The sequence below is a fragment of the Xiphophorus maculatus genome, chromosome 15 (genome assembly GCF_002775205.1).
Source record: "Xiphophorus maculatus strain JP 163 A chromosome 15, X_maculatus-5.0-male, whole genome shotgun sequence".
NCBI classification, from domain to species: Eukaryota; Metazoa; Chordata; class Actinopteri; order Cyprinodontiformes; family Poeciliidae; genus Xiphophorus; species Xiphophorus maculatus.
In genome coordinates, this window is record NC_036457.1 from 10092779 (window position 1) to 10113065 (window position 20287).

The following is a 20287-nucleotide window of genomic DNA, read 5'->3' on the forward strand; positions in this document are numbered from 1 at the left end:
GTTTGCTTTTGTTCCACTACATTAACTACAAAGTCATTTCCAATTAAAAATATGGTTTTCTACCAAAAACAGTGATGTTAGGTTGTTGATATTTTGATCAAAATTATATCTGGCCTACATGAATGTGAATGTTTGCTTTCAGTGTTTGCTGGTGATAACAAAAGTAGTCAAATTTACCATCTCTTATTATTTTTCTTAATGCTCAAATAAAAACAACAACAAAGTAATTATGCATTTCATGGCAACCTGAAAAACAAATATGGTGAATATTTAGCTCAATAATCCATTGAGATGATCTGATTAGGGCATGTGGGTCATTTGCCATCTTATATTTGCAGTTTTATTCTTTACAATTTGGTCTTTTGAGGATGTAAAAGGAAATGAAACCTGTGGGATGCATTTCTACCACCATGCTTAATTTTGTACTCAAACATTTAATACCAGCTCTGAAAAGTGATGATTTAATTTCTTTCTTTTATCTATAGTCAAAAATGAGGCGATACGTTTACTCACTTACTGCTTTTGGCTTGATTTCGAGTCCTAATCCTGCATATTTCACAAGTAGGTTTGGATGAAATCGTAGTGCTTGAAATAAGAGTATAAAGCAGAAAAGTGGAGAATTAGTAGATTAAAGCTGTTTGTCACTATTTTAGGTCTTCATCTTTCTTCTGGAGTTACCTTCTGTCACAACTCGATGGAGATTAACCAGAAAGAAATTATTTCATTTCAACCTTTTGCATTATTTCATTTTAACCTCTGCAAGGTGAAATGACTGAATTTCTCTATTTTATAATTACTTAGGTCATATTTAAGAAAGTATGTGCACCCTGTCATTATCAAAGTAACTGTGGCCAAAGCTAAAAGCATTAGGCAAAGTTAAAGTCTGCCTATCTGGTTGTGGACTTTGAGTAAAACCTCAATGTTAAAGGTCAGCTGTAAAGAGATTTAATTTCCTCCTTTGCTGTTTTTCCGTAGGCTTCTCTGGTTAACTTTACACCCTTGATTTTATCTTTGATTCCTGTTTTGTCTCATCTGCCTCTTTTATTTCCAAGAACGTAGAAAACCTGCTGCTTTCTAATTCACTTGGTAAAGGTCAGCAGCGGATATTTATGTCCTTTAAACCAAACGCCCTGTGGAGGGAGTTAGTTATAAGGAGGTTGACACAGGCGGAAAGTTACGTCTTAAACTTTTGATTCTTTTTACGGCAGCAAAGCATTTATTTTTAATATCTACTTAAACAAAAACCAAATTTAATAGTGTCCATGACGTAAATTCTACAGAATAATTCCAAAACCTTTCAGCAATATGTGCAATTGATTCAAATACAGACAGAAACAGCATGAAACTGTTTGGTTTAAATGTGGTTTCACTTATTTTTGTAGTTCAACAGAGATTTATGCAGTGATTTAACATCATGATGGGTCTGCGTAAATTTTATATCCTGTACCACATAGTAATGTTTTCAATCTGACCAATAAATCTGCTCTAAATGTCCATCAGTAATGAAGTGGAAACAGCTGGTATGGATTCACTTCATCTGGCAGACATGGTCATTTTATTATCAGGCAGTATAAGCGCTGCTGAGCAGGAAAAATGCTATTTAATGCTCTGACGTTTTAAGTTGCACAGAGATTCTTCAGCTGTCTAAGTGGGGGAAAAATGGATTGTAGATCAGAAACATTAGCTATCATGTTCCAGCTATCCAAACAGGGACATGTGCACATCCAGGCAATCTTGCAGCAGGAGATAACAAGCTTGAAGACTTTCAGCAGCGCAATACTTATTTTGTGACAGTTAACCTCCCAACCTCTGACCTCCAAGGCGTTCTTGGAGTTTGAGAGCAGACAAAAGGAGGATGAGAGTGCTGGAGGGAGTGTCCAGGAAAACTGGGAGAGAGGGGAGATAACAGGATAGTAGAGGATGATTGAAGGGAGGAGAGAACAGATGGAAGAAAAGAAAAAGAAGAACCTAAGAGGAAACAAATTACAAAACTTTTTACTCTTTTGGTTGGTATTTTTGTTTTGCTCTATGCTGAAAAACCTGCATCTGTGCACTTTTCCCACATTCCATTTTCAATCACAAAGATCAAAAATGGTACCACAACTGCAGAGAACTGATCTAGAAACTCTTGTTTATTTCCATCTCTCTCACTGGAGTTTATTCGAAAAACAGTAGAAGATGCCACTGATGGGATAATACTTCTACACTGTAGGGGGGCCAGCGAAGGAAGAGTTCATTCACAAATGTCATCAGAACAGAGTGAATTTCACCAATGCAAACATTTGAAAATTGATGCATCTAGATTTGATCTGAAGATGGGAACCAAACATGGCTGATCAACTGAACTGCTGCAAAGTACTACAAATGTGTTACTCTTCCGTAAAATTTTTACTCTCATCTCACTAAGATCTTTTGCTATCTTTCATCGACAAAAACCGCTTAGTAACTAGTTAGTAATGAGAATCAACTTTGGCTTTCTGTGTATTTCTGGTCTAATTTCTAGTGCACGTAATATCTAAGTACACTTAAAATAAGACACAACTAGCTTACAAGAAACTTTTCAGCATGATATAGGAGATTGTTTGAAGTCAATAACTCTTTAATATTGATGAAAAAGTACCAGCTATAAGTGAAAAAATCTGCCAGTGGAACAAGACATTTTGGCTTGTAATACGGGAAAAATATCTTGTTCCACTGGCAGATCATTTTACGTAGCAGTGCTTGTTGTCTGGAATGCAGTATTCTCCACCCAGCTGAGTTTGCATCACCTGTAGAGGAAGTTTGTATGACTTCACTTCTGGAGAATGTCAAACAATTCAATATAAAGTTAAACAACTGTGTTCTGAGTCGGACTGTGCCTGCATTTTTCAGCTTCTACTCTTCATGTGGCTAAAGACTGTCTTTGTTTATGATTGGGATTTTTTTTTTCCTTTTGTTCCTCTCTAGTTCTAGTAAAGCCACTGTCTGTTTAATATCATGGATCCCATCATTACCCACTACTTTTTCAGTGGGTAATGATGCACATATGGCTTGGTAAGCAGCTGCATGTGTGCTCCTGCCTCTTAAAACCTACAGTTATGTCTTGGGGCTTTCTTGGCAAACCAACACCATCTACATCTCGTCTATCCGGTCGTCCTCTCCTTCTCTCTCTCTTCATGGCTCTTCACCTCTGGTTGCCCCAAGTCCATTATCCCTGACCCCAACATTCACTACATACCAAAGATCAAAGCCTGACAAGACCCCCGAAGAACACTCTCACTGTTTCCACAACCCATTAACTCTGCTCAGGTGCAGAGTACCTGCACAGATGAACAAGTGTGTGCACAACGTCTGGCACGTTTACGTGTCTCTGCACAGAATCAGGAAATCTGAAGGAGTCTACAATCGTCTTCAAAACATTTTAAAGCCATTTACAATTTGGTGTTGTTCATGTTGCTGCTGTCAGACAGACTTTTCACATATCTATAGATAAGATGACAGTTTGAACAAATCAACATGCTCCTGCATAGCATAGCAGATGTGTCAGTAAAGCCCAGGCAAATTTGGGGATATAACAAAAAACAACAATTGATTTAAAATGGCGGTACAAGGTTTTCACCCAAAACGGATGAAATGTTGGTTATAAAATGAACATTAAAAGGTATTTGTATAAACAAAGCCAAAATGATCAATTCCTCTGTAAGATTTAGGGTTAAAGTAATAGTTGTCATACTTGATTCTGATTAATATGAAGAAGCCCAGTCAGACTCCTAGTAACAGAGGATTTAATTGCTATAATGCCAATAAATATTTTCCATTTATTGAGAATGGTATTAATCATTTTCACCATGAATGTTTTAAAATTTTGTAGCTATATGGATAAAATTACTACTACTTTCAAGAAATATCTATAATTTCCTATCAAAAAATTTAAAGAAATTTAACTCTACGTGAGGTATGAATAATTCTGGACTTAACTGTATATATATATATATATATATATATATATATATATATATATATATATATATATATATATATATATATAAGCTTACATTATGATACAAAATCCATGTTATGATAAATAGTTACTTTTACCATGGTGGGAAAATGGATAAAAAACACCATTTGGATGTTGTGACATAAGGTCTAGTTATATCAAACATGAGGTTAAATCATATTTAGTATGAAAAATTACTTTGAGGACACGACTGGATTTTTAAAGTGGTTTATGATTTTTTTTTTTCATGAGAAAATCAGAAAACCTCACAGTTGTACCTCCATGTATTGACTGTGTGTGTTTCTACTACAGCTATTCGTAAGGGGAGATAATCCTCCAGGGATCAACAGTAAGTACTCATAAATTAAAAGCAGCTTTAAAATTTTTACACATGGAAATAAATCTCATGATTGGCTGTGTCCAAGTTGTCGTTGGAACAGTTTTATTATATTTTTAGTAGACTGACTAATGGGCATTTGAGTTATATTGATGACAACAGATCAAGTAGATGCACTGAAGTAAGAGGAGTCTGGATGCTCAATAAGAGAGAGGTAAAAGTGTTCAATCTGGAAACAAGCTCATCTATTCATTAATTAATGTACATTAATGCTTCATCACTTATTTACCTTAAACAGCCAATTAAATACCAGTAAAGCTGCAGGCACAAACTTTGGAGCAAATGAGTGGCACACAAATATTGAATTAATTTATTTCTATAGATTCACTGAGATACTATAAGTGGTAACTGGAATCAAAACAATTTTTACTTTTTTTTTGTCAGAAACTTAAAAATGTTTTATTTTTTCAACCAGTGAACGCACCATAGCAAAGAAAAAGCAGTCAGCTGTAAAAACACGTTTCCTGTGGACAATTTTTAATATCAGTGAGGTGTTGAAACACAAAGTTAGAGGAAAAACCCTGAGAGTAAAGACTTTCAGTGGATAACAGGAAGGAAGTTTGGTCTCTATTAGCTTTAAATCTCTTATCAAACACACTTGATTTTGAAATATTTGGCAGCCTTTCAGGGTTTCAATACTCCGCATTGTATGAGAGAAGAAAACTTTCCATGTTTATCCAAAACAAGCCCCCCCAGCAATCACAAAAGTTTGTGATTAAAACAAGTGATGCTGCGTAAATTAAATATTAAATACGATTTAAACTGTAAGAATTGATTAGAAAAGAGTGAGCATAAAATGCAATAAATTTAACACACTTACAGCTCTGTGATCTACTATGTCTCAGAACTGCAAGCTAAACAAGTCTCTCTGTGTGACTGTCAGCTGTATTTAATTTCCGGTTCGCATACTGAAGATGTTGTGAGAAGAGAATCTAATTGACAAAATAAAAAATGAGTGGGACAAAATTAAGTCACAGAGCTAAATCGGTGTTGCTCTGGTTGCTTCAGTGAGGCAGAAAGACCAAACTGAACACACACCACAACGGTGAGTGACAATAAAGCTGTCAGCTCTCACACCTGTTGCCATTTTAGGACGAACCGTTCGACCTACATCAGTGGATCACTAAACCTTTAACCCCTTGTTCCTTTACCTCCCACAATCTGTCTGTTTTTCCTCGGCCTGCACAGCCTTCATCTGTGCGGCTGCTACACTTGAACAGCAAACGGAGCCAAACAACAGCAACAAACAAACAGCTGTGGCGCAGCAAAGACCCCCCAGGACAAGATCGCAATCAGGCCACTCTGGCCAGGCTTTGACCCCCAGGGGCCAGCCTCTCTAACTGGGTTGAAAAAGCAAACCTCGGCTCTCTTCTGACCCTCCTGTCAAGAATCTCTAAATATTTCAAAGCTCTGATAAGCATCTATACTCGACAGCCACATACGGGAGAGGACAACGGCAGCGCAGAGTGTTTCTAGAAAGGACACACACCATAAACATGGTTTTAATTAGCGAGGCACTTAAATCAGTCTTTGTTGTTTTATGGCTTTTGGCTTTACATTACTCCTAAATTATTGGTCTATTAATATGCGAGTGCTTTATCCAAGTTTTGGGGGGAAAAAAACAACATTCAGGGTCAAATATCTGATCTCGGGACCTCTTGGTTTTTGACTGAACCTGGAAGGATGGGTTTCCAATGTCACATTTTTCAGGATAAAGTGTTTTTTCAGAGAGGCAGCACATAAGTCTTGAGTAGTAAATTGCACCAATATTTAAAAGGATGAGCATAAAAATGCCTAAAATATTTTAATGCAAATCTTGCAGTAGACATCTTTAGTATTTACAGCAAAAGTATCCATATCTCTTGTACTGTTCTGCAATATGTCATGTTACAACCAGAATGTTTTTGTATGTACTGTATTATTGATATTTTACATGATAAATCAATACAAAGTAGTGCAAAATCACAAACATCTAAACGTTGACATTTCTGGCAATTCTTCGTTGTAAAATAGCCCAAACTTCGTCAAATTGGCCAGTTTGGCTGAGGAGTGTCTGTGAAGTTTCAAGTTGTGAGAGCAATTCTCAAATTAAAAAGTTATAAAACATAAATATGCTGCATGTTTAGGGTCATTGTGCTAACCTCTTCCCCAAATTTTTTGCAGTCTGTAGAATCGTCAAGATTAGGATGATACTTCTTCCACCGCCCTACTGTTAGGGTTTAGCTGCATTAAATGTGCAGGAAAACGTATAGCAGAAAAAGAAGCACAGATTGGCACAGTGCCTGTCCTGGCCAAGTATTGAGGGAATATACTGTACTGCCTCTGGTACTTTACAGTCTGTAATATTTCTATGTGTTGGACTTCTCCGGCTTCAAAACGCTATCATTATTTTCCTAGCAACATTCTTTTGCAGAACATGCCGCTTCATGCTGACCACATTTTTATCTGTTACCTGACTGAAAAACGCCAAATAAAATCACAGCCACGCCTTGATCCATATGCCAATTCTTTTTAAAACAGTAGGTTAAAAACAATATAAGAAACTAGCATTTTATTTTTCCTGTATTGCAATCAGCCCCTTGCTGCTGTCCCTCTGTCTTTAAGTTAAGCTGCACTATTAAGTGGCTGTTTTAAATTTAAAAAGTTTCAAGTGTCAATTATATTTTGTTTAAACCAAAAAACATTTCTTATTCTTGGAGTTGCATCATCATAATAGAGCTCAGGCTAGAGTTGAAATCCCAACTTGAGATTCTAAGTCCAGTATGCATATAATAAAAAAGCAAAATAATTAGATTCCTAAGTCAAGTGTCTTTCACTAATGGTGGTTCAAGATACTGTTCTAAGTAGAAAACACAGAGCTAGAAGATTGTTTTATGTCAGCCTCTACATAATTTGTAGAAAATGTTAGGAATATTTGTAATTTTTTCCTGGAGATGAGAGCGAAAGGAGTGAAATTCCTGACTCACGCCACATCAACTCCCCTGCGGAAGTCTGCGGAGAACAGCTTAATTATTTGAAGCCCACGTGGAACATCACATAAAAACGTTCACCTCTTGCTGCTCGAGGTGGAACACTGTGAAATCTGTGATGTTTTTGGGAACATTATTTTGCGTTCATATCCTGGTGATTATTTACAGATGTTGCTGTTGCTCCCACTATTAATCTCCAAACATAGTTTTGCACCAAAAATCTCACACGGACTGTGAGCCATGATTTATCAAACCATGCTGCAACAGAAACAATCATCTCTATATTTGGATGTATGCTAATGGAAACCATCAATACAACAAACTATGTTAGTATACAGTACATCAGTACATGCAGTATATAAAAGAGGACTAACAACTGAGCTATGGGGTACACCAGAATTAATTTTTCAAAACAATCTCTTACCACATATGACAACACACTGTTCATGATCACAAAAGCAAAGTAAATTTTTTTTTAGCTCTCATTTACATTTTGATGTGCACTTTGAGTCTCTTGGAATACAGAAAAGTTTAATCTAGTCTCTCGGGGTGCTGCGCAGATATCTTTCTATTCTGTTTGGGTCATATTTTTAAAGTCGTTCAGTTGTCTCTATTTCCTATTATATTTTTGTGTCTATTACATCACAGTATTTGTTAGGTGGATCCACCATTTTTATTCTGTAGTCCAAGTTCAGGGACACTGAAGCTACAAGTGGATAAGTCAAAATTGTTGTTTGGTTGTTGAGTGCATTAACCCTCATCATTCATTACGATACAAAAATGGCCGAACTTGCAAGAACGGAGCTTTCTGTGACCTTCGCAGAGTGTGAAATGCCTCATTCGCTTTTAAAGAGACGGCACCAAAACAAGTTGCTCTTCAAACCAGTCAAAACTCGACTTAGAAAAAAAAATGTTTCATTTTATCTGACCAAAAATATTATGGCTTCAAGTCTCAATAAAACATTTAGCATTATCTGTTTAATAATGAGGATGAAAACCTCATTTCTAAGGATGTCAGTAATGTTTCTACAAAACTCTGGGAAATGCACATAAAAAATGTACATGCCAAATGAGGTGTTCCGGATTTTAAAACTCAATTTAAGAAACGATCACACCCTCTCTCTCACTCCAAATGAACATAATAAAAGCCGGCAGCCATGTTGTAACAACAGCCATGACGTAAATACATTCAGAGCTGAACCCCAGTGCACCAGCTGCGCTATAAAAAACACGACTCCATGTTTGTCCTTGAAATGCTCCGACTCGCATAAAGACACACAGTTACCAAAAACACACACCCACACACACAGTGACTCATGACTTCATCTCTCAGTGTGTTCTCGACATGAAGCATCAGGACCAAAGCTGATGAAAAATGGATGAACAAAAATGAGCAGCTGAGAGGAAGGCTGCAAGAGACCTGAAGGAGTGCAACAAAAAGATGGAGTGAAGAGGGGACTCAATCTTTCCCCATGAAAACTCTCCATCAATAATCCTCTTTTTAGAAGGCATCGAAGGCTTTGCAACAAAAAAGTAATGATTATTTGTTCGAATGTATGGAAAAGATTAGGTTTCATTAAAATATTTAGTTGTTATATATCTCTATTACTTCTATCATAAACCCACTGAAGTCTTGCTGATTATAAATTACATACCAACACTGTATCAGATTCTGGGTAGGTAAAACAAACAAAATGTTCTTCAAAACATAGATTTTGTGTATTCAAGGTCATGGTTGAAATTTTGTTAAGAATAAAATATAGTAAGTGCACATGAAGTCCTGACCATTGGACGTAAAGTTGCAGAAAAAAAAAAAGTGAGAGGCAGCAAAGAAAGAGGAGGTGGAAAAATGTTTTCATTTGCAACAAATCAGACTGTAATATGTTAGGTAAAAGTTGAAGACATGTATTTATTTTGCCTCTTTCCCATTCAACCGCTGTACCTTGTGTTAGGAAAATTATCCTCCTGTTCATTTACTCATGAGTTTATTTTATAAGTTATCTTTTCATATTATTCTTTTCATATTATTCTTTTATATTATTACTCTCATATTATTCTTCTTTTTATATTTACTTAACTTCTCTTTCTTTTGTAGTATAGTATATCATTAACTTTGTTTAGGATGTTTGCTTGGAAGCTAAAAACGTTAAACATTCATGTGTTATTAGTTCCATATGTAACTGATTAGTTGTGGTCAGTCACATGCCCTTGTAAGGGCATGTCCATAGGAGGTTTCAGAATGTAAAGACGGTTGGTCAATTCTCTGTGTGACTGTGTGAAGAAGCCCAACCTCCTTTTTCTATACAATAAAGAGAAATGCAAAGAAAGAACTGGCAGAATTGAGTCCAGACAGTGTTTGACAGCGATTTGTCGCGTCTGTTCTCAATTCTCCTATTCTGCAGAAAAGAAATTAAAAGAAACCTAATCTCTGTCTCTGGCTGATTCTTTGCAGGTTATGACAAATAAACCTATCACCTTGATTTTAACTTTATGTGTGAAATGGGTCAAAGCTGTTTTTTTAACAACAATTTAATCGACATCAGGTGCATAAACCAGTATTAACTTTCAAATGTAAAGCGAACACATTGTATTTGTTAAACTGTACCAATGAATAGTATTTATAAATAGACATTTTAGCATCTCTTTTTGGTATCTAAAAGAATAGAGCAGTTCATTAAAATTTCTGAAAGATAGTGGCCCTTCAGGTTTTATCCTTTACAAGATATAAATTTCTCAGTAAAAGTTAGAGTACTCATCACTGAAAGCTTTTTTTCTAAGAAGGGTCGATACTCGGCCCATTACTAGTTTTTAGATTTTTCCCTGAAATCATATTTTTCAAAAACTCTGTTTCATGCAGACAGACATTGTAATAGCCTAAAATTGCCTATGTTTGGAGTGGATCAATGTAAATATTTGTTTAATTAGATGATACACCTGACAAGCCAATGTGTGAGATACATCCAGTCCCTTTTTGAAGCATTTTAGTGTTTTTCCTGGAGTCACTCTGCGGACATTGACGAAAACAACTGTCTTCTGAAGAAAAACCTGGAGAAGTGAATCATCTTTCATTGGGAGACACTGCTGTTTTGTTAGCTGTGAGAATGTAAAAAAGTTTAAGCTTTTAAATTGAATACAAGACATTATCGTAAACTGCGGTCATGCAATTCAAATTAAAGACAAGTTAAAGCAGGACACATAATGTGTTTACCATCTTTTATGTAAAGATCATCTCGGGTGAGGTTACATTTTTAATCTTATTAAAATGTTCATACTTTTTTATGCTGAAAAACACAGGATGAGCAGAACACATACAGTACAGGCTCGTTCTAATGCATTTACATGCTTTATGTTAAGTGAATTTGTGTCATAAATTTTACATTTTAGCTTAGACTACAGCCCATTGCAAAGGTATTTAAACATCATAAACTTCTCTACTACTTTTCATATTACAACAATTTAACTCATTGTATTTTACTTGAATTTTAGAACTGTTGTTGTGCCGTTTTATTTGTAGCCTGAATTGCTCTGTATTCAGCTCCATCCAGCTTCCTGTCAACTCTGACCAGTTTCCCTGATCCTGCTGAAGAAAAGCATCTTCACAGCATGATGCTGCCACCACCATGTCGCAGGGTGATGTGCAGTTTACGTTTTCCACCATCTAGCTTTTAAGATTTTCTTTCCATAATGCTTTTCATTTGACAAAGATCCACTGTTATGTGTTGGTTCACTATATAAAATCCAAGGCATATATCAGGGCTGGACAATAAATCAATAACAATATGTACGGCAACAGACATGTGATCAATATCAATATATAATACATACGATGGAATATTCAGTTGTTGTTTTTTTTAACTTTATTTATTCTACTTTGAAGATTGCAAGATTTTAACATCAACATTGTTAATGTTTGTAGTTATTCTTTTCTAACATACAGTATTTTTATAATGTGATATTTGTCATTGTGCTAAAAATCCTCTATGTATGTTAATGTTACTTGTTTGAAATAAAGTTTAAAAAATATATATATTTTTTTCTTCATTATTTAATATATTCAGTGAATTCTGATCCAGAACCACACAGCATTCTGGGAGATGTAGGCAGAGGAAAGGCTTTAGCTGCTCAACTTCTCACAGCAAGTTAAGCTAGGTTGGTGGAATCAACTAACTCACTCACTCACTCTTTGGTTACCTAGCAACAACCTGCTGGGTGGCCAGCAGTTTCAAGTTCCAATAACTTTGGTTACCTAGCAACAACCTGTTGAGTAACTGCCACAGCAGCTATATGGTTCACCTCTGTGTCTCATAAGTGCTTACAAATAAAATAAAATAAAACAATAAGGAGTGAAAACTGTGAATAAACCAGCATACATTCACTTTTTTCAATGATCTATAAAACACACATTCAGAAATGTATCATAATAAACAATTCACAGTGATAAATTCTCAAAAAACACTACTACAGTTGATTTTAATGATTTTACACAATATTTTGAGTCCATTATTGAGAAAATTGACTTAAACTTTGTTTCGCTGTAAATTTTGATGCTTGGCTTGGCTAACATCCTGGGAACACACATTCACTTCATGGCTAAATGAAGCAGCAAAGAAGCACTGTTATGTAATAACTTCCAAGTCATTGTAGTATTTAGTGTTGACCTGTGGATTCATTATCAGAGCTGAGTGTCGGGGACAGGGCAGAAGACGGGAACAAAAGAGCTTTGGCTTTTTTTCATATCCTCAGAAAGACGGCAGTTTTTACAGTTATTGAGCTGGGAGTGAATCTGAAAGCAGGAGGAAAAGAAAGCTCTCCTTAATACAGACTGATTAGCCACTTCCTGTTTCTCTTAAAGCACAGCTAGAAAAAAAACTGTCTTGATTAGCAAGATTAGCTTTTTGGGCAAAAACAAAGTCACCTTGTTGTACTCCAGCTTTAGGACGGACTGACTGTTACTTTTGTTAAATTCAATTAACATTATGTTATTATGCTGTTTTTCAACTTTAGGAAGTTTTGTTGCTGCTGAGGACTTTCAATTTGTTAATCCCAATGCTAGAATCAAAATAGCCTGATTTTAATTTGTTTTTCAGGATTCTGCATTTTAAATGAATTAATTGCTTATCTGCTAGGCTGCCCCTCGTCTATATGTTCCACGTCACTGAAGTAGTAATCTCTGTCATCAGGCTTTTTACTTTAATTTGACTAATTTGGTTAGGTAAAATTGGTTAAACTCTCTCAACCCACAAAGGGGCACTGGTTTAATCAGCTGGAGAAGTGAACCATCTTTCAGCTTTCAGAATGAGTTTCAGGTTTTCAGTTTCAGTTTGGAGGCTGACAGATGTGAAAACTTGCGTTTTTGTGCTAAAGTTTCAAATTATCTTCAAGGCAATTTCATATTTCTTACTCCACACTTACTGTTGACCCTGAAGAAATGAAAGTCTTCTTTTTAGAGTTTCTAGTTTTATTAGATCATTGTCCTGCTGTTTATGATTGTGGTAGAGGGATACATTGCTGGTACTAATTTGGTGTCAAATGGATTTTATAGTAATGTTTTGACATAGTTCTCTAGCTATAAACTTTATATATATATATATTTTTTTTTTTTTTACCATTTTTTTACCATCAATAAACATGGTACCAAAACAAAGTTGGGTCCTATATTTCATCTAATTGTCATGTGAATTTTAAGGAAATTTTTGAAATGTTACAAAAAAGGAAAAAGAAAAAAATACAAGTGGGTTTCCATCTACTAGTTTGGAGCAAATCAACCACAATGCAGAGCAAAATGCTGTCAGATATTGTAATAAACACAATCCAAATATTTCAAACTAGCATGGACCACAAAATAGAGAATCCTCCCCTGAGAACCTGATGATGGGACTGAACCCCTGCAGCCTCTGGTAAGGCACACAGACCTTCAGTGGATGGGAAAGTTTGCTACATAAGAACATATTTGGCAAATGTATTTTCATCTCTACGTTAGTGCACAGACTCTTTTTCGAAAAAGCCAAAAACCGCCTCAAGCGAGTGAATAGACAGAATTTTAGCAAAACTGAGAACGATTTTACAAATTTTGCTTTCTTGGAACCGTTTCTAATACGACGCTTCAAAATACGCAAAAACCAAAGAAACGTTGATGGAAACATAAATACAGTTCTAGTCGTTTTTAATTATTGCTCTGACTATAGTTATTTTAGTCCAGCCAATAAACATCTGAATCAATATTATGGCATCTTCTCCTGGCTTTACCATTTTGACTAGCTAGTAAACATTTTAAAAATGCATTATAGGAATTATTAAAGATACCAACACTTGTGGCACTGGTGATTTTGTGAAATTTGTATACTGAAATTACCAAAAGAGCAGGATGTGCTGTGTAGGATGAACTTTGTGGATTTTAAAGCAATGATTGTGCTGCGTTTTAAAAGAATAAAAGACCACCGCTTGTGACTGAAGGAAGTCTGCAGGTCTTTTAAATCCTTTTTGCTTCAGAGATCACTGATGAGTTTCGTTTGTGGGCCATGTGAATGTAGGACCCATTCCTTCCCTGTCAACACCCACGTTCTCCACGGCACCGGGTCCGCTCCTTCTTTCTCTACCTGAGCCCATTTTGACTCAACCTCTGTCATCGGAGTCCTTTTAAAATCAGGCAGGAGGGAGAACAGAGGGAACAATCGGCTGATTCATCTGGCTTTGTGTCATGCTGACGCCTCACCCCCCCCCTAACTTTCTCTCTCTCTCTTTCTCCAACTTTTTTTTTCTCTCAATCTCGCTTGGATGTACTCGCCCCCCTCTCCCTTCGCCCACCCAAAACGCTGCTCCCCATCCAGGCCCGTCATCAATGAATCTTCTGTCTCGCTCCCCTCCTGCCTCCCCCCTCTTTCTCTCTCTGCTAAACAGGATAATCAGAGCCAGAGCAGCATCTGATCAGCCGCAGCTCATTACACAGGAACGTAAAAGCTTTAATCAGCACACTTTACTTTACATAACAGGGTGTTGGATCATTGGAGTCACCTGTCTTTGCCGTTGTGATGACCGAGTGCAAATTAAGTGATACAAAATAATGCAAATTCTATAAGCCCAAACCTAAAATGTCTCAGCAAATATGTTTATCTGAGCTTACTCTGAGTTAAGCTAAAATTGACTGAGGGAGATTGCTTTTATCTAAAATGATCATGTAGTTAACATGAAATAAAATAACTAACCCCTGAGGAATTAGTCCTGAACTGATTAGTTTACAACCACTTTCTTCCTCATTCTGGTGCTCAGTTTAGACAGTAAATCGTCTTCTGAAGGCCTAAATGTGTTGACATGATTAGCTGTGAACGAGAAAATGAACAGGCGTTCCCAATAGAGGAGCTGATGAGTTTTTAACGCATCTTCTGAACATCTAAGAGCTGTTTGACCCTCTGACAGTGAGGACACTGGGACACAGCTTCCACAAAAATGATCATTAACATTAACCTGCACACAGACTCTAAAATTAGATCATTGTATCGTTTATCGTTAACTGGGGGGGGAAAAATCAAATGATTGTGATAAGAATATGTCATCTTATTGCAAGTAGAGGTTTGTCTTAGCGACCACAGAGTCTAATAATCTCGATCAGAGGACTTCAGGGATTATGTTTTATACACTGACCCTGTTTTGAGTTACTATTTCCTCCTTGACCTGTTTGCTGCGCTTTATGATCTTCATGATGCTTGGTTGCCCCATAAAATGTTCTCCACCAAATATATAGAAACTTCACAAAAGGTAAGGTCATTTTATTACACATTTTCCGCAACAAGGCAGCTCAAAGTGCTTTACATGAATTAGAATGAAATACAACAAACCAAAGGAAAGAGCAAAAGAAGGAAAAAGAAGGTAAAAAAGTACTAAGTTTGTTGTAATTCCTGCTCTGGGTTGAGTGAAGAACAGATGGATTTACACACACGCCCACGCACACACACGACCCCTCTCCCCCCCACACACACAGAGGTGGACACATTGAATTATAATTAAGTGACGTCTGAAGGAGATCGGTTGTACTGGTTTTTATTTAGGAGTGTCAGAGAAAAGGGGGATTGTGACAAAAAAAAGTCACGTTTTCTTTCCACTCAATTCTATGTATTACTTTGCGTTCCCAAAAATGTTGCTAAAATACATTAAAGTTTGTGGTTCAACCCTATAAAATATTTCAAAAATGAATATGAATACTTTTGGAAGGCACTATACAGACTTTTATTTCCATTTATATGTCATAAAGATCAGAATTATCCAGTGATGAGGGGTAAAAGAGCAGATTTTATTAAAACCCATTGGAGCTCCAACGCCTAATGTGATTTATTTTGACAGCATTTGTGAGGTTGAGGAGACGGTAAAGCATGAGGAAGGCGTGTCCCGGTGGTGGAGAGACACACACACACACACACACACACACACATTTCTAAAATTCCTCTGCGGAGTGAGGAGGGTATTTATCGTCTGCGTATCAAGCATGCAAGCTTCGACCGCATCAACCAAGCACACGTTATCACCTTGCAAGCACAGCGTACTTGCCCTCTCTCTGGTCCCAAAACACACCACAACATGCAGCTGTACTTGAATGCATCATGTTGTTTGAGCAGGTAAATGTTTAAGCTTTAAAATGTCTGACAGATGCATTTCAAAGTGGAGACCTGGCTTAGTGTAATGCTGCACAGCTCTGCTCCCTCCCTCCTCTTTGAGATGGTGAAAAAATAAAAGACTTGATGCAACAGCCAAGGTCATGGTTCCCTTCTGCCCAAGCAACAACTTTCCAGGTTTGCACAGTCAAAAAAAAAAAGACAGCAGTGAATTATAAAGTGTCTAGACAAAGGCCCAAAGGGACTGAAACATTAATTAGAAATGGTAATTATGGAACTGCGCAGCAGCAGGAGCCATAAATGCACCTGTTCCAGCCCTTGCAAGGGTACAAGCGTGCTTTTTCTGAGGTTATGTAACTCTGGAACTGGATCATGTTAAAGTCATTACTCTACTAGGTTGTAAAGCTACGCAGATGTTTCACGAGTTTAAACAAAGTAACACGAACCGATAATTTTCTAAAATCGCCATGCTTTCATTAGCAATCACACAATTTCTGCGCTTAGATCAAACAACACAAGTGTTGTCTTTGAGATAAACGAGCCACTACATGTTTCCTTCGGTTTGCATCACCTGCTTTAGCTGGAATCAGTAAGAAAAGTAGATTTAGAGCCCCGGTGATGTCACAATACGTTACGTTGTGCCAAAATTCCTGCGAAAAATGATGTGAAGACGGTGATGCCAGTGACAGGAAGCACAAACTATAATACACAGATTACATAGAAACAACTTCCAAGACGTTATGATATGAGGAAATGTGGGCAAAACAAGAGTCTCCCTGGAAAGGAAACAAGTGTGAACAGATGAAGCTGTGATAAAAATCTGCAGGGACGTTAAGCTTTCAGCTTTGTTGGTTTTACCGTCCTGGAGGTCTTTCAGGAGAAGCAACAAAATGTGACCTGCTGACCTTTCGCACATAAAAATGTCAGTAAATCCAGCAGATTATACAGAGCATTTATGAGACAGGTGGTTAAACACACACACACACACACTTCAGAAGGTGTTTTCTGTAAATGAACATAAAAGGGCAGCAAAAACACAATTAAGAATAGTTTTGATAATTTAAGATTTATAGTTGAAGTTTAATTATTTGGTAGATTTGATAAGTCTCCCTGTCTTATCTGTCAAACATGACCTGCCCAGAGAGTTTAAATCATGGTTTCCTCTTTTAGTGAGGAAGTCATCTCCAGGGGAAATACTTGATTTAATTTAGAGGAGGAGTTGAAACAATTGCTCGATAAGTGGTCTAGCATTTTAGTCAGCAGCTATTTTCAAATTGATTTTCTCTTTAGGTTCTGCATTAAGTAAAAACTTCTGTCTTCCTCAGCAGGGTCAACATTTGGTGCTTCTTTTTGTGCATCCATCCATTTTCTATTTCCACGGAAGCCTTTGCAATTTCTGGTGTCTTTGATTCTGATATTTAACTAGTTCTGACAAATAGATCATAAAATAAAGTTTCCACATGATTCCAACCATCAGAAACATAGAAAACCGAAAGAGAAGCTGCACAGAGTGTAGAAGATATGGTTAAAATACCATTGTAAAATGAACACAAACACTTAATGTTCGTTTAAAGTTGCTGATGCAAACTAACACCAGTCAGATACTGAATATAGGTGGTGATCTGCACCATTGTTTACTTATTAATTTTTTTTTATTTATTTAAATATTTTCCTATTTTTCCATCTTTCCATATTTATAATGTTGGTAAATATTATGTATTCCTTTATTTAGAAAGTTTTGGATGTTGGGTTAAATCGAATCTATTATTTTTATTATTATCCTGCTATCAAATCTTTTTTGTATTAATTTCATTTCCCATGCTTTTTTTTCCTCAAAGGATAATTTATTTTCAATTGTCCACCTCATGTGTTTTTGGCTGCACTAAAATATTTTTTATTAGCCATTTCTTTTTTAATATTGCAGACTAAAAAGACTGGGGGAGTCCGCTTTACATTTAGAAGCAAAACGCAGTGCAAAGTCACTTCCGAGTCCGTTTTATCTCTTTGGAAGAATCTGTTTCTTTACGTTTTCAAACAGCTAAAAACACATTTATACGGAAGGCTGCTGGGTATCCGAGGCTCTGTAATCTGCCTGGCTGTAAATTTGAAGCAGTCTTGGCTGCATGCTGGCGTTTTATTACTGCGGGACTGCAGACAAGTCGACCCATTACTCAGCAAAAACAGGCGCACATGGAGCGCTGCGGAACATTGCGGGAGGTTGTTGGGACAATAAGTATGTTTGCAGACATGAAATCGGGAACGTTTATCTCTCTGCCTGGTGCAAAGGGCTGTCTTAGAGGCCGCAGGGGTTAAAATGAGCGTTACCTTTCCGTCCAGGACGCTGCTTCCCTCCTGAAGCACCTTCACCTCTGCGCTCAGCTCCCCGCCGGAGGCTGAAGCTGACGCATCCTCCTGGATCTTCCCGTCCCGCTGCGATGAGCCCTGTGCTCCCATGGCGATCTGTCGACACAATGTGCACTCCGCTCGCCTTTGATCAGACCAACTAAGCCACAAGAGGAAGAAAAAAAAAAAAAAAACTATTGCACCACTGCGAGTATCCAAAGCGTCCGAATGAGAGCGTTAAGGTGTAGCTCCGCCCCGGCTCGGCCTGGATCCGGAGTGATGAAGTGTGAGGACCACCAAACTCTTGTTTCTTTTCTTCCTTTCTTTTCTTTAGGACATTCCCACCTCCTGCAACTCACTGTGTCCCGTTCAGCTTCAGAAAAGATGCTGCTGGAGGAACAAACAGAGGAGAGTGAATAAAATAAATAATTCAGCGCTTTGGGATTCTTGGGTTGAAATTAGATGCTAAAAATAAAATTAGAGCCCATCTGAGAGATGATCCTGCAAGTCCATGCAAACACCAAGCACCTCGGAGGGCATCCTGAAAATTAGATCACTGCAAAACAGATAAAACCTGAAGCTTTTTTTTTTAGGACAGGGTGGAAGTAAAAGAGGAGCTTTTTGAACCTAAATGCCAACACTCAACGTTAGATAGAAAAATTACACATTTTACGACATGAAATCTACAGAGTTCCTTGGTATTCCGCCCCCTTTACTTACCTCCTTCCTTCTGTGTACAAATAACCAGAATAAATGTTCTCAAAGAGGTTTATTAGAGAAGATAAGTCAAGAGAAAGCATCATGAAGACCAAGGAACATATCAGACATTTCAAACAAAGTTAGATTACAAAACATTAATTAAATCAGTGTTTATTCCATCATCTGAACATGGAAAACGTTTAAATTTACTAAGACATATTCATCATTCAGTCTCTTGATATGTAGACCATGTGGAGAAATACCCATAAACTTGCTAGCAAAGTAGGACTAAATAGAAAAAGCACACCACAATTTTCAGCTTTTTATTTTACCAGTGTAATATTTTTCTTACATTTGTCTATGAAGTACCAGCTTGCATTTGACTAAAATCCCAATAAAATCCACTCAGGTTCTACTGCTCAGAAAGATCATTCATGGATAAAATAAAACTACAAAAACTGTCTCTGTAAAACAAGAAAGAGAGGATTATCTTAGAAAAAACTAACACATTGTAAAAGTAATAAAGATATGCTTATTCTCTCTGGTGCTTCCTAAAGACACATTTTCATTGTGGCTCTATTTGTATCATATTTTCATATTTCTCCACAACTCGTGATGCTGAAGCAACATTTACTGTTCCTCTAATTTGGCTTGTAGCAGCAGGTTACACTTGTTGATTTACAGGTGACTGTATAAGTGCGGGTGCGTGGAGTATCTCTGGCTTCCTGGTGTTCAGGTTTCAGTGTTAATTGCAGGTCAAAACTTCGTGCAGGCTTCTTTGGAACTTTAATGGAAGACAAATAACAGTCTGAGCTCCTTCAAAAAGCAAAGTTCGCATAGCATTAGTCTGAGAAAATCAAAACCAGAACATTCTGAACCAGCAGAGACTGAAGGAAACACGATGAAGGTATAGGACATCTTGAAAACTTTTAAGCATCAAAGTGTTCACAGGCGACCCAATTTTAGAATAAAAATCTAACTGAAACTAATGTGAACAATTAGACCAGTGTGAATTTAAATATGCATAATGTTACAAACTTCATTTACGCACTAATATATAGAACATGCATCTGCAGTGTTAACAGGGTTAGCATCTCCCACTCACAAGAACTTAATTAAATTTAATGCAATGTTGTTTAGCAAATTGAACCTCTATACACTATGATCTTCTAGCAGAGATCAGATTAAGACCTACATAAAGAAAGATGGTTACTGGAGTTTAAAGAGTTAACTTGTTTGGTCCACAGGGAAGAGAAAGCCGGAAATAAAATTCAACCGATGTGATGCATAACGACAT

At 36.9% G+C, this 20287-nt stretch overlaps 2 protein-coding genes across 2 annotated transcripts in view; both read right to left on the bottom strand.

Annotated features, from left to right (window-relative positions):
* Positions 1–18564, bottom strand: part of akap12 (A-kinase anchoring protein 12) — a 46345-nt gene extending 27781 nt beyond the window's left edge. Inside the window, exon 1 of the mRNA XM_005802589.3 lies at positions 18274–18564. Within this exon, the coding sequence (XP_005802646.1) occupies positions 18274–18402 (129 nt within the window). The 5' untranslated portion in view covers positions 18403–18564. The remainder of the gene's footprint in view (positions 1–18273) is intronic.
* A 47-nt stretch (positions 18565–18611) lies between these two features.
* mthfd1l (methylenetetrahydrofolate dehydrogenase (NADP+ dependent) 1 like) overlaps positions 18612–20287 on the bottom strand; it is a 39528-nt gene continuing 37852 nt past the window's right edge. The window contains exon 28 of the mRNA XM_023347346.1: positions 18612–18681. The gene's annotated coding sequence lies outside the window, so the exon portion shown is untranslated. The remainder of the gene's footprint in view (positions 18682–20287) is intronic.